The sequence below is a fragment of the Balaenoptera ricei genome, chromosome 6 (genome assembly GCF_028023285.1).
Source record: "Balaenoptera ricei isolate mBalRic1 chromosome 6, mBalRic1.hap2, whole genome shotgun sequence".
Classification (NCBI taxonomy): domain Eukaryota; kingdom Metazoa; phylum Chordata; class Mammalia; order Artiodactyla; family Balaenopteridae; genus Balaenoptera; species Balaenoptera ricei.
The window spans coordinates 10,428,132-10,441,500 of record NC_082644.1 but is presented as its reverse complement, the minus strand read 5'-3'; the positions used below and the strand labels follow the sequence as shown (position 1 = coordinate 10,441,500).

General features: G+C 43.4%; 1 protein-coding gene across 2 annotated transcripts in view; it reads right to left on the bottom strand.

Moving 5' to 3' along the window:
* Positions 1-709: 709 nt before the first annotated feature.
* The window catches only part of INTS9 (integrator complex subunit 9), a 109,052-nt gene continuing 96,392 nt past the window's right edge, over positions 710-13,369 (bottom strand). For both annotated transcript variants that reach the window (XM_059926820.1, XM_059926819.1), the window contains exons 15-17: positions 4,153-4,251; positions 3,311-3,448; positions 710-1,414 (exon numbers count right to left, since the gene is read on the bottom strand). In XM_059926820.1, the coding sequence (XP_059782803.1) occupies positions 1,238-1,414; positions 3,311-3,448; positions 4,153-4,251 (414 nt within the window). In that variant the 3' untranslated portion in view covers positions 710-1,237. The remainder of the gene's footprint in view (positions 1,415-3,310; positions 3,449-4,152; positions 4,252-13,369) is intronic.

Genomic DNA, 13,369 nt, shown 5'->3' with positions numbered 1-13,369 from the left:
GCAAAGTTGGAGATGGCAAAAATGAAGTTGCCTTTTTCCTCCTCTAATGAAGAACTGCTTCCCACTGACATGTCCATTCCAGAGACAGAACTGACAGCCAACTCTCCATGAAACCTGAGGAAGTAGTTCTATAGTGTTATAGTTCTTGGGTCACTAAAGCCCTTTGTGATGCTTTGCTGCTGGCCAGGTTGGACTGACTTCCGACTGAATTTCAACTGGTCTGAAAAGACGGTAAGCATCTACTTCCACTGCTGGCCAGTTCTAAGACTTGCATGCTACTCCCCACATTTTAATACTTGCAAATTGGCATGTGTGTTACAACTGATGCTATCTCAGAGTTGATGTAAATACCCATTTTAAGCAATTCCATTTTTTCAAACACAGGTGTCTGAGTTTACTGCTCAGGAACGCGGAGAATCCTGATCATCTGTCGGGGAGGCAGTGGTGAGCGGAGGTTGTGAGTGGAGACTGAGACGCTGGTTCAGGTTCAGAAGGTCAATGTCGGTGTCAGCGCTCTGTGCTGGTGTTTCTCATACTGACGCAGCTCAGATGAAGTTAAGCACCCGTTCGTACAATTTAAGAAATATACTAATGCACACACCAAACTAAAATTTGCTGTGGTGTTTTCTAAGTTCAGTTCTGTATATTTTCATATTCTTTCAGATACTAAATGGCTGTATAAATTGTAGGTTCAACAGAACACAGCTACTTCTATAAAAAATAAGTTTTATTAACAAAATGAGCTCACATGGTAAAATACAGATAGATGGGTTCATTTTGCTAATTTTGGGGGATCATCTTTCTTATTAGGTACAGCACTGTAGACAATAAAACAAACTCAAAGACTAGTTCCCCTGCCCGCAGCCTGTGAAACCATGAAAAACAGGTCACAAGTCCTCATCTTTTTACCTCTCCTTCCACTATTAACCTCCTGGAAAGCTGCTGTAGCTCTCAGCCTTCTCCTCGGCTTGTTGCCTCACTTGCCTGGCTACCCGAGAGAGGCAGGACTGGGAAGAAGACAAGCCTGAAGGTTAAAGGGAAAGCTCTTGCCTGAAACAGTGCTAAGAAGCCAGACCCGGAGATTCTGGCCGTAACTCCTGAGAATGTCCCTCAAGCCAGAGGCCAGCACCACAGAGACCTGCCAGGCCGCGTGGCCTTCCTCCGCTGGGGGCTGGGCAGCCACGGTGAAGGACCGCAGCAGGGTCTCAGGGACGTGGAGATGGCTTTCGTGTTCCACTCAGAACTTCTGTAGGAATTTGAGGACAAGGTCCCGCAGCCGTACCCTGAGCATCTCGTCATTGTCGCAGATGATATGGGTCGAATCTTCCTCGATCTGGATGAGCGTCTCAGCTTCCTGTAGCAGGACGATATGGCCCTTGGCTGTGTCTTCCACCTTAATATCGCTGAAGCCATGCTGCTCCAAAAGAAAAGGGACAGGAGGATGGTGGGTGCTCTGAAAAGCCGGAGGATATTTCAGCGACTGAGAGTTCTAAAATCATGCTTCCTAGAATTGGCTAAACTGAACATCCTAGAAACTGGCATTTTGGACACTCAGTACAATTCTACAGACTAATCACAGCACCTACCTACAGCAACAGAATTCAAACTGAAGCCCCTAAACATGCAAAATCGCATGCAAAACACAGCAGAATTCCTACAACCTGCTTAAGCTTTTATCTGAGGAGCACGTCTAAGCATCTGGGCTCAGGAGCCTGGGAGGCCAGGCTGCTCCGTACCAGCCTCCATACCGCGCCTGTGGTCCCTGGTGGAAAAGCTCCATCCTGTCCCAGGAAAACGCCATTCTTCACAGCAAGATACCACTGACCTTTTGATGTGGCAAATCCTTCCCAAGGGAGAAGACAGATAAGGCAGCGTATCAAATACTTCTCCGGGGCCACCTTCACTGCTAACTCAGAACTTTCTTACACATCAGATGTCAAGTTGAGAAAGAAGAAAAGAAATGGAAAGAGGACTAATTTGCCTGAAAGGACACAGGCTAGGTAATGAACGTGACCTAGGGAGATTCTCCACACTTGGCTCTGGAAATCTCACGTGTAGTTTGGGGTGGCCATGGATATTCCTCCTGCAGGAGGAGGTGGGGCAGAAATGGTGGGGGGAGTAGCTAGGGTCGGGGCCTAGGGGTCAACTCCCGGGTGCCCAGGCAGAAGAGCTGAACAAGGTCTTTCTGGGAAAGCAAGTTGTTTCAAGATTTTAAGAAACAAGTCAAGCGTGAGTCCCGTCAGCAGGGCCGGGGGTGCAGCACGGTCGGGAGGAAGCTGGTACTGGTGTGATCACGGCACATGGGGCTCCCTGGGGTTATTCCCATGGGGTGTCCCCATGTCACTAGGGGCCAGGAGAGCCACACAACTCGGGGAAGGCCCTCCCTTCAGGGAAAATTAAACGACTACTGAAGAAAACAATTCCCAATAAAGAGAAAGCTTTTAAGATTTGAAAGAACTCAGCGACTGAGTTATTCAGTTTGGACAAAAGGCAGTAACTAGTTTAACAGAAGAAAGTCTCTTTTCCTGTAATGATCTACTATAGTTGCAGTTCTTCTTGCAAGAAGCAACATGAACAATATTATCTTTAGCCAATTCCTCCTCTTTTCTATCAAGGATTCTATAATTCTGATGCCAAAACAGGGACCTCTGAAGTCCTGTGACTGAAGCCAGAATTACAAATCTTCTCCGGGTAAGTTGTTCTCTTTTTCCTCGTAGCCGTGAAATCTGCGCCTCGCGGGGGGCAGCCACCAGGGACAAGGGGCGGGATGGCTGCTGAGCCAGCGCAGGGACCACCGTCCTCCACAATGCCTGCCTGCTTCTCTCTCCTCCCACCCTGTCTGGGAATCGCTGGCTCTGCTTCCTGAGTGCCTGGGGATCTGGCATCAGTGGCCCCTGTGGCCCCCAGTCCTGCCCGAGACTCGTATCTCCTCTGACCTGGCCATGCTGGCTCTGACAGCGAGGGGTCTTCTCATAGGAAAGTGGGGCTCTAGAGGGGGCAGACCCTTCTTTCTCCTGGCCGTCCCCCTGCCCCATCTGTCACAGCTACGTTCCTGAAGAAAGAAAGGCCCCTCCTCAGTCTGGTTCCCATGAGAAGTGGGGCTGGGGCAAGGGGGGCCCGCTCTCCTCTAAGTCTCCGCAGCTCTCGCCTGGTTCTGTCCCCGCCATGACCGAGGAGCAAGCAGACGCTGCAGGGCCAGCAGCGCAGACAGTGGAGACGGCGAACTGCAGCAGCACGTGCTCCCGGGAGCGGGGCCGCCGTGGGCAGAGCGGGACGGCGGTGCCTCAGACGGCGCAACCCACCCGCTCACCTTCTCCAGCGTCTGCACGAACTGGTCCACGGGGATGGAGCCGCTCAGCAGAGGCTTCAAAACCTTGCAGTCTGGAATGTCGTCACTGGCCCTCTTTCTCTTCTTGCCGCCTGTGGGCTGGGCGGGCCTGGGCGGGGGCTGGGTGGGAGGAAAACAGGGATCTCGTCAAGAAGTCACCCGGGAGCCCGAGTGAAGCTACCCGGCCCGCGGGACCCGCTTCCTGGAAGGGCCCTGGGCCTGCATTCAGGGTCACCATCAGCTGGGGCTCCAGCTGGATTTCCAAATAATGCACACAAGCTAAAGCCAACTGTCCACATATAATCGACACCTTATTCAGCAAAGATATCTTCCTTTTATCAAAATCTATTCTTAATTTTCAATTGACTGAATTCGGTGCTGTCTGCGTAAGGTCTTCATAACCCGTGTTGGTGACCACAGGTGGGGCAGCAGCTCCGAGAACACTGGCTGTGGGGTCAGACTGACTGGCTACAGTCCTTCTGTCAAGAAAATGAAGGGCAGAGAGATGGCCTCTAAGACGGTGATAGTAAAGAGAACTTTGTGAGGATTAAATAAGACAATGCCTGGTAAGGCCCTGGCCTGGGGTACAGCGCACTTTAAGTGGTCGCTATGGACACATGATGTGGAGGAACAAGAGCGACACAGCCCAACCCTGAAAGGGGTTTTTCTCATGGGGGGTGAAGACAAGGGCCCAAAGAGCTCCCCCCAAGGCACACACGTGCCATGAAGTGAGGCGTGAGGCACCGGGGGGAGGGCCCCCACCTGCACGGGGTTCTTCCCACAGGTCCGCTGTATTTCAGGGCCCTCACCCTCCCCGACAATACCTGGAGAACGTGCTTGTTATCTTTAGTGTGCAGCACGGCCGAGACGGTTGCCAAGGAAACGCCAGGCTTGATCTCCATGGGTACCAGCGAGTCCGCGAGCTGGGAGCAAACAGAGGGGTTTCAGTCAGGCTCCCTGTAAACTGGGGGGATGAGGGTGCTGCCACCGTGCTGTGCAGAGGCAGGGGCTAGGAGGCCACGCTGCGTGGCAGTGCCACCCCCGTGCATGGCTCAGGATTGGATGGTGACGCCCAGGGTCAGGGTCACCCTGGCCAGCAGGCCCGCAGCACCACGTGCCCCTGCCAGTCTGGTGGAACAGTACCAGACGTCAAATGTCAAAACTGAGCCTTTAGTGATCACCATTATTTGTTTTCTTTTGAATTTTTATTTACATCACTGCAGTCTAAAATGACCAAATAACTTTAAGAAGTAAAAAACTTAAAACAATCATTTTTAATCAAAAATACATCACACACACACACACACACACACACACACACACACACACACAATCAACTGTGATGAAGAAAGGAGGTGAGAGAAGAGCAGACAGAGGAAAAGGGGGTGGTGGCAGCAGGTAAACAGGCTGAGAAGAGGAAGAGAACTAGCCGACCCAGTGCTCTGAGGTACAATGTCTTTTGCGCTGCTTCTCCTGAGACTCCAGAGTCACCCAGCGCAGGCATGTGCCACCACGTGCTGGAACCTGGGTGCTGCCCCCTCTGCTGCCCCTTTCATTAGTCAGCTGCCACACCATGAAATGCCAACACCCCGCCAAGAGCTCACTGTGTGACCTGGCACAACCTCTATCCAACTTGCAGGTCTCCTAACACTCTTGTATAGATGCGCACACACACACACACACACACGTCCTCCTTACTCAAAATATACACCAAGTGCCGACTTTCCATGCCAGCCTCTGCCTTCATCCTTGTCACTTCTCCAGGGGACTAGTGACAGGCAGGAAGGGAAGAGACAGCAGCATTCGGACTGAGTGAGCCGTCTAATTCCTGGGAATCTGACTTCTCCCAAAGGTAAAATACACAGCTTTTACCTGTGGGCCATCTCTTTCTCTAACACCAGAGTCTGATGTGTACACCTTCTCCTCTGCAACTTCAGAGTCCCCTGACCCAGCCACCAGCAGTGACGTGTGATCTTATGAGAGGCCCTAACACTCGAGTTTAGTTGACTACTGTTCTTAAACGCATGCAGACCTCAACCTATCCAAGCCTCCTTTATAAAAAAACAAATATGCAAGATGCCATTTATGTAAACATGAAGATCAGTATCAAATGGGCAGAGGAAGCAGGTGAGGATATTTGAAATGACTGGCAAACAGATGTGAGGACTATTTCATGAACCAAAAAACGGGGGCGGGGGGTGGCCAAGATGGCAGAGTAGGAAGACCCTGGGCTCACCTCCTCCATGGGCACTCCACAACTACAACTGTAGATATAGCAACCATAGATGAGAATGATCAGAAGACTAGCAGAAAATAATCTTCCACAACTAAAGATATGAAGAAGGAGTCACAATGAGAAGGAGTGGGGCAGAGACACGGTAGAGTCAAGACCCACACACTTGGGTAGGTGACCTGGCAGCCCCACCTACCAGTGTTCCTGTGGTAGTCAGCTCTACCACAATGGAAGGGCCCATGCAGCCCTCAAAGGGGGTGACCCTAGAGCATGTATCTGGTGACCAGAGGGGTGTGTGCTGCTGGGCCCCATAGGATGTCTCCTACAAAAGTCCAATTCTCCAAGATTGGGAAATGTAACCAACCTACCTAACACACAGAAATAAAAACAGAATTAGGCAAAATGAGGAGACTGAGGAATATGTTACAAAAAAAGGAATAAGATAAAACCCCAGAAGAACTGAGCAAAGGGGAGACAGGCAATTGACCTGATAAGTTCAAGGTAATGATCATAAAGATGCTCAATGAATTTGGGAGAAGAATGGACGAACACAGTGAGACGTTAGAAATTTTTAATAAAGCGTTAGAAAATATAAAGAAGAACCAGAGCTAAAGAACACAGTAACTGAAACAAAAACTACACTGGAAGGAATCAAGAGTAGATTAGTTGACACAAAGGAACAGATCAGTGCACTAGAAGACAGAGTAGTAGAAATCACCCAAGCTGAACAGAAAAAAGAAAAGAAAAAAGAAAATCGTTTAAGAGACTTCTGGGACAATATCAAGTGCACTAACATTCACATAATAGGGAACTTAAAAGGAGAATACAGAAAGGGGCAGAGAACTGTTTGAAGAGATACTAACTGAAAACTTCCCTAACCTGGGAAACGAAACACATGCAGGCCCAGAGAGTCCCAATTAAGATGAACCCAAAGAGGTCCACACCAAGACATACTGTAATTGAAATGGCAAAAATTGAAGGTAAAGAATTTTAAAAGCAGCAAGGGAAAAGCAACTAGTTACATACAAAGGAACTCCCATAAGACTATTAGCTAACTTTTCCAAAAGTAGTACAAAAGCAACCAGAAAATAATTAAGAAAATGGCAATAAGTACATACCTATAAAATAATGATTTTAAATGTAAATGGGCTGAATTTGCCACTCAAAAGACATAGAGTACTGAATGGATTAAAAAATAAGGCCCATCTACATGTGGCCTACAAGACTCATCTCAGAAATAAGGACAGACACAGACTGAAGGTGAAGGGATGGAAAGAGATATTCTATGAAATGAAAAGCTATACTCAGACAAAATAGACTTTAAAACAAAGACTGTAATAAAAGAAGGGCATTACATAATGATAAACAGGTCAATCCAGCACGAAGATGTAACATAAATGTATATGCACCTAACACAGAAGCACCAAGATCTATAAAGCAAACATTAATGGACTTAAAGGGAGAAACTGAAAGCAATACAATAATATTAAGAGACTTTTAACACCCCACTCACATCATCGAATAGATCATCTAGACATAAAATCAATAAGGAAACACTGGCCTTAAAATGACACATTAGACCAAATGGCATATATATAAATATATATATATATATATATATATATATATAAAACATTCCAGCCAAAAGCAGCAGAATATACATTCTTTTCAAGTGCACATGGAACATTCTCCATGATAGATCACATGCTAGGCCACTAAACAAATCTCAGTAGATTTAAGAAGACAGAAATCATATCAAGCATCTTTTCCAACCACACTATGAAACTAGAAATCAACTACATGAAAAAAATTTCAAAAAACACAAAACACATGGAGGCTGAGCAATATGCTCCTCAACAACCAGTGCGTCAATGAAGAAACCAAAGAAGAATTTAAAAAATACCTGGAGACAAATAAAAATGTAAACACAACAATTCAAAATCTATGGGAAGCAGCAAAGGCAGTTCTAAGAGGGAAACTTACAGTGAACAAGCCTACCTCAGGAAACAAGAAAAATCTCAAACAAGCTAATCTTATCCCTACAGGAACTAGAAAAAGAAAAAGCAAAACCCAAAGTTAGCAGAAGAAATTCTAAAGCAATGAAACTAAGAGCTACTTCTTTGAAAAGAAAAACAAAATTGATATACCTTTAGTCAGAATCATCAAGAAAAGAGAGAGGGACCAAACAAATAAAAACAGAAATGAAAGAGGGGAAGTTAAAACTGACACCACAGAAACACAAAGGATCATAAGAGATTACTATGAACAATTACAGGCCAATAAAATGGAAAACCTATAAGAAATGGATAAATTGCTAGAAATGTACAATCTGCCAATACTAAATCAAGAAGAAATAGAAAATATGAACAGACCGATTACCAGTAATGAAACTGAATCAGTAATAACAAACAAAAGTCCAGAACCAGCGGGCTTCGCTGGTGAATTCTACCAAAAATTTAAATCAGAGTTAACACTTATTCTTCTCAAACCATTCCAAAAAACTGAAGAGGAAGGAATGCTTCCAAACTCATTCTACAAGACCAGCATCACCCTGATACCCAAACCAGACAAAGACAGCACACAAAAAAGAAAATCTCAGGCCAATATCACTGACGAACATAGATGAAAAAAGTCTCAACAAAATATTAGCAAACCAAAAAAAAAAAAAAAATATTAGCAAACCGAATTCATCAATACATTAAAAGGACCATATACCACGATCAAGTGGGATTTAGCCCAGGGATGCAAGAATGGTTCAATATTCACGAAACAGTCAACATGATACACCACATTAACAAGCAGAAGAATAAAAATCACATGATCATCTTAATAGACTCAGAAAAAGCTTTTGACCAAATTCAACATCAAATCATGATAAAAACTATTAAGAAAGTGGGTATAGAGGGAACATACTAAAGGCCATATATGACAAGCACACAGCTAACATCATACTCAATGGTGAAAAGCTGAAAGCATTTCCTCTAGGATAAGGAACAATACAAGGATGCCCACTCTCGACACTGCTATTCAACATAGTACTGGAAGTCCTAGCCACAGCAATCAGAAAGAAAAAGAAATAAAAGGAATCCAAATTGGAAAGGAAGAAGTAAAACTGTCACTGTTGGCAGATGACATGATACTATACATAGAAAATCTTAAAGACACAACCAAACTATTAGAACTAATAAATGAATTCAGTAAGGTTGCAGGATACAAAATCAATATACAGAAATCTGCTGCATTTCCATACACTATCAACAAACTATCTGAAAGAGGAATTAGGAAAACAATCCCATTTACAGCTGCATCAAAAAGAATAAAACACCATGGAATAAATCTAACCAAGGAGGTAAAAGACCTATACTTGGAAAATTCTAAGACACTGATGAAAGAAATTGATGACAACAGAAACAAATGGAAAGATATACTGTGCTCATGGATTGGAAGAATACTGTTAAAATAACCATACTTCCCAAGGCAATCTACAGATTCAATGCAAACTCTATAAAAATACCAATAGCATTTTTTACAGAACTAGAACAAATAATTCTAATATTATATGGAAACACAAAAAACACCAAATAGCCAAAACAATCTTGAGAAAGAAGAACGAAGCCTGAGGTATCACACTCCCTGAGTTTCAACTATACTACAAAGCTATAGTAATTAAAACAAAATGGCATTGGCACAAAAACAGACATATAGGTTAATGGAACAGAATAGAGAGCCCAGAAATAAACACATGCTTATATGGTCATTAAATCTATGATAAAGGAGGCAAGAATATACGATGGGGAAAAGACAGCCTCTTCAATAAATGTTACTGGGAAAACTGAACAACCACATGCAAAAGTCCCATGTCTCATACCATATAAAAAATAAACTCAAAATAGATTAAAGACTTAAATCTAAGACCTTAAACCACAAAACTCCTAGAAGAAAACATAGGCAATATGCTCTTTGACAGCGGTCTTTTATCAATTTTTTTTTTTTTTGGATGTCTCCTCAGACAAGGGATTCAAAAGCAAAAATAAACAAATGGAACAACATCAAACAAAAAGCTTTTGCACAGTGAAGGATACTATCAATACAAAAAGGCTGCCTACTGAATGGGAGAAGATATTTGTAAACAATATATCAGATAAGGGTTAATACCCAAAATATACAAAGAACTCATATAACTCAACATAAAAAAACCCCAAACAACCTGACTGAAAAATTGGCAGAAGACCTGAATAGGCATTTTCCCAAAGAAGACATACAGATGGCCAACAGACACATGAAAAGATGCTCAACATCACTAATCATCAGGCAAGTGGAAATTGAAACCATAATGAGGTATCACCTCATACCTGTCAGAATAGCTATTATCAAAAAGACAACAAATAACAAGTGTTGGCGAGGATGTAGAGAAAAGGGAACACTTGTGCACTATTGGTGGGATTGTAAATTAGTGTAGCTGCTATGGAAAACAGTGTGGAGGTTCCTCAAAAAATTAAAAATAGAACTACCATATTATCCAGCAATTCCACTTCTGGGTATTTACCCAAAGAAAACAAAACACTAATTTGAAAAGATATATGCACCCCTATGTTCACTGTAGCATTATTTACAATAGCCAAGATATGGAAGCAACCTAAGTGTCCACTGACAGATGAATGGATAAAGAAGATGTGGTGTGTAGATGTACGTGTGTGTGTGTGTATATGCAGTGGGATATTACTTAGTCATAAAAAAAGAATGGAATCTTGCCACTTGCGACAACATGGATAGACCTAGAGGGTATTATGCTAAGTGAAATAATATAACAAATACCATGATTTCACTTATATGTGGAATCTAAAAAACAAATGAACAAACATTAAAAAAAAAAAAAAGAAATACACTCATAGATAGAGAACAAACAGGTGGTTGCCAGAGGGGAAGGGGTGAGGGGATGAGTGAAATAGATAAGAGAGATTGATTCACAGGGATGAAATGTACATTACAGGGAATATAGTCAGTAATATTGTAATAAATTCATATGGTAACAGATGGTAACTAGACTTAGTATGGTGATCATTTTGTAATGTACAGAAATATTAAATCACTATGTTGTGCACCAGGAACTAACACAGCAGTAGGTCAATTATACTTCAATTTAAAAAAAAAAAAAAAAGGGAAAACAAGAGAAAACACATGAAACCAGTGTGAAATGTTCCCACTGAGATGCGTGTGTGCTCTGAGCTCCTGACAGCGCCCATCCATAAATATTCTTTTCCTTCCTACACTGTATTGTTCCCAGCAAAGGATCAAAGTTCAGCTGTCTGGCAGAACTTTAAAGCCAAAGAATTGGCTTGGGAGGTTTGCAGATAGCACTGTGGGAACCAAGCAGGTGAGCGACTCTCCCTGGGCAGCCCCAGGAATAAATCCTATCTCCAAGAAGACTCTCTGAAGTGGCAGCTCTGCCACAAGGGAAGTCTACCTAGAGCCCACGAGACGACTCAGCCAGACACCTCTGGGAAGGAGGGTGCATCCACCTGCCACCCCAGAAACAGTGTTTCTATTAGCGCAGGCCCACGAGGACTGACGTCAGCTCTCCCAGTTTGCACTTACAGGGACAAAGAGGGAGGATTTACAAGGAAGCTGCAGAGGGCACACTTTCATTTGGGGGAGAAACAAGCATCCATTAGTAGTAGCAAAACCTAAAGAACAGCAGCAGATTTTAACCCCTTCATCTCCCACATGCATTTCCCAGGCAAAACCAAGTGATACTTTTAGTTCTGTATCTACATTCCACATACAAAGATTTATGTAAAAGAATGTTTCTCAAAGTATTATTTATAGTTTGAAAAAGCAGAAATAATAAATGTCCACCAGTAAAGGAACAGTTAAATTACGATGCATTTATGATAGACCATTATATACCTAAGATGCTTTTGAAATATCTTTAACGACAATATACTGTTACTTTACAAAGATATTATACGAGGTATGATTCAAACACACACACAGAGTGAACACACAAAGCAAATACAAAAAAACTGGACAGTAATTACGTCTGGTATTGGGATTAGGACTGATTTTTTTTGTCTTTGTCCTTTTTTTCCCCCTGATTTTCCAAGTTTTCTAGAATGAACAGGCTTATTTTTATTGAAAAATGAATCTTACGACAGAGTCATAAACATAAAAGCTCGAGAAGCCTGAGGGGCCTTAAAAACAAAAGAAGACCATCCAGAGCGCTGGCTCTCAGGTGTGGCGGCAGAGGCCCCTGCGGCTCCTGAGGCTCTTTTGCAGCGTCGAGGTCAATATGATTGTCATTAATAATAAGATGTTTTGCCTTTTCACTCTCATTCTCTCACAAGGGTTCACTAGAATTTTCTAGAGGCTACATGACATGTATATCACAACAGACTGAAAGCAAAAGGGGACAGGAGAATCCAGCCGTCTTCCACAGGCAGATGTTAAAGAGATTTGCTGACATAAAACAGTGCCCTTCTCTTTTTTTTTTTTTTGAAACATTTTTCAAAAAAGACCTTTTAGGGACTTCCCTGGCGGCTCAGTAGTTAAGAATCCACCTGCCAGTGCAGGGGACATGGGTTTGGTCCCTGATCTGGGAAGATCCCACATGCTGTGGAGCAACTAAACCTGCGAGCCACAACTACTGAGCCTGCGTGCTGCAACTACTGAAGCCCACGCATCTAGAGCCCGTGCTTCACAACAAAGAGAAGCCACCACAATGAGAAGCCTGTGCACCGCAATGAAGAGTAGCCCCCGCTCTCCGCCACTATAGAGAAAGCCTGCGCGCAGCAACAAAGACCCAATGCAGCCAAAAATAAATGAAAATTTAAAAAAAATCTTTTAGTTGTGTTAACATCTAATGGGTTTACATTATTTTTTATTTAATAATTCATTAATTATTCATTTAAGAGTTAAATATTTTTAAAATGTCTTAGTTTTAACTTCTATTATAGCAAATATCAATAGATACAACCCAAATACACAAAAGCTCTCTGGGGTTCTAATTTTTAAGAAGTCTTGAGACCAAAAAGTTTGAGGACTGCTGGCTGAGAGTACTGGAATCTAACCCTAAGCCTTCAAGCCCAGCCACTGTAAGTAAGACCTTGGCCAGAGGTAAATACCAGACAAAAACAACGCAAAGACACTGGGTCAGAGCCTTTCACTTTGAGATGAGTAAAATGCAGAGAAAATGAAAAGCACAATCATAAAAACACATTAAACAACCCAAATAACTACAAGTGGGGATGGTTAGTGCCACTTCTTTGCTACAAACCACAAAACAAAAACTTGGCCCCTTTTTGGAAGGGAAACTTGCTTTCATCTCTCCCTCCCAATCAAAAAAAAAAAAAAAATCCATCATCAACGCCAAACTACTAAAACGAAACAAAAAATTCCAACACAGGCAATATTAACCTCATGGGTTAGGCAACTGGACGTCTAAAGCAAAGAGCAATTATTTCAACGTTCTAGCAGGAGGCTTCAGGAGGACAGCTGGTCAAAAAGAGCCCTGGCCGACCTGCAGGAAGATGGAGGTGGTCCCCCAGAGACCGGCAGTGACACACAGGTGGGCGTGGGGCAGGTCTCAGGGTCAAGGCTGCTGGTCTACTCCCACTGGACTTGAGGGAGGAGCTTCACGAAAGACAGAACAGCGTGCTGGGCACTCCCCAAAGCCAATCCCTTCCTTCTCTGGCTCAGTGTCAGAAGGTATAAAAGAGGTAGATTTATCTTTTATTTTGGTAATTTAAAATGGGAACAGACAAGCTTAACGGTGAGGATACACTTGGGCATGGGAAATGCCAGAAGCTTAT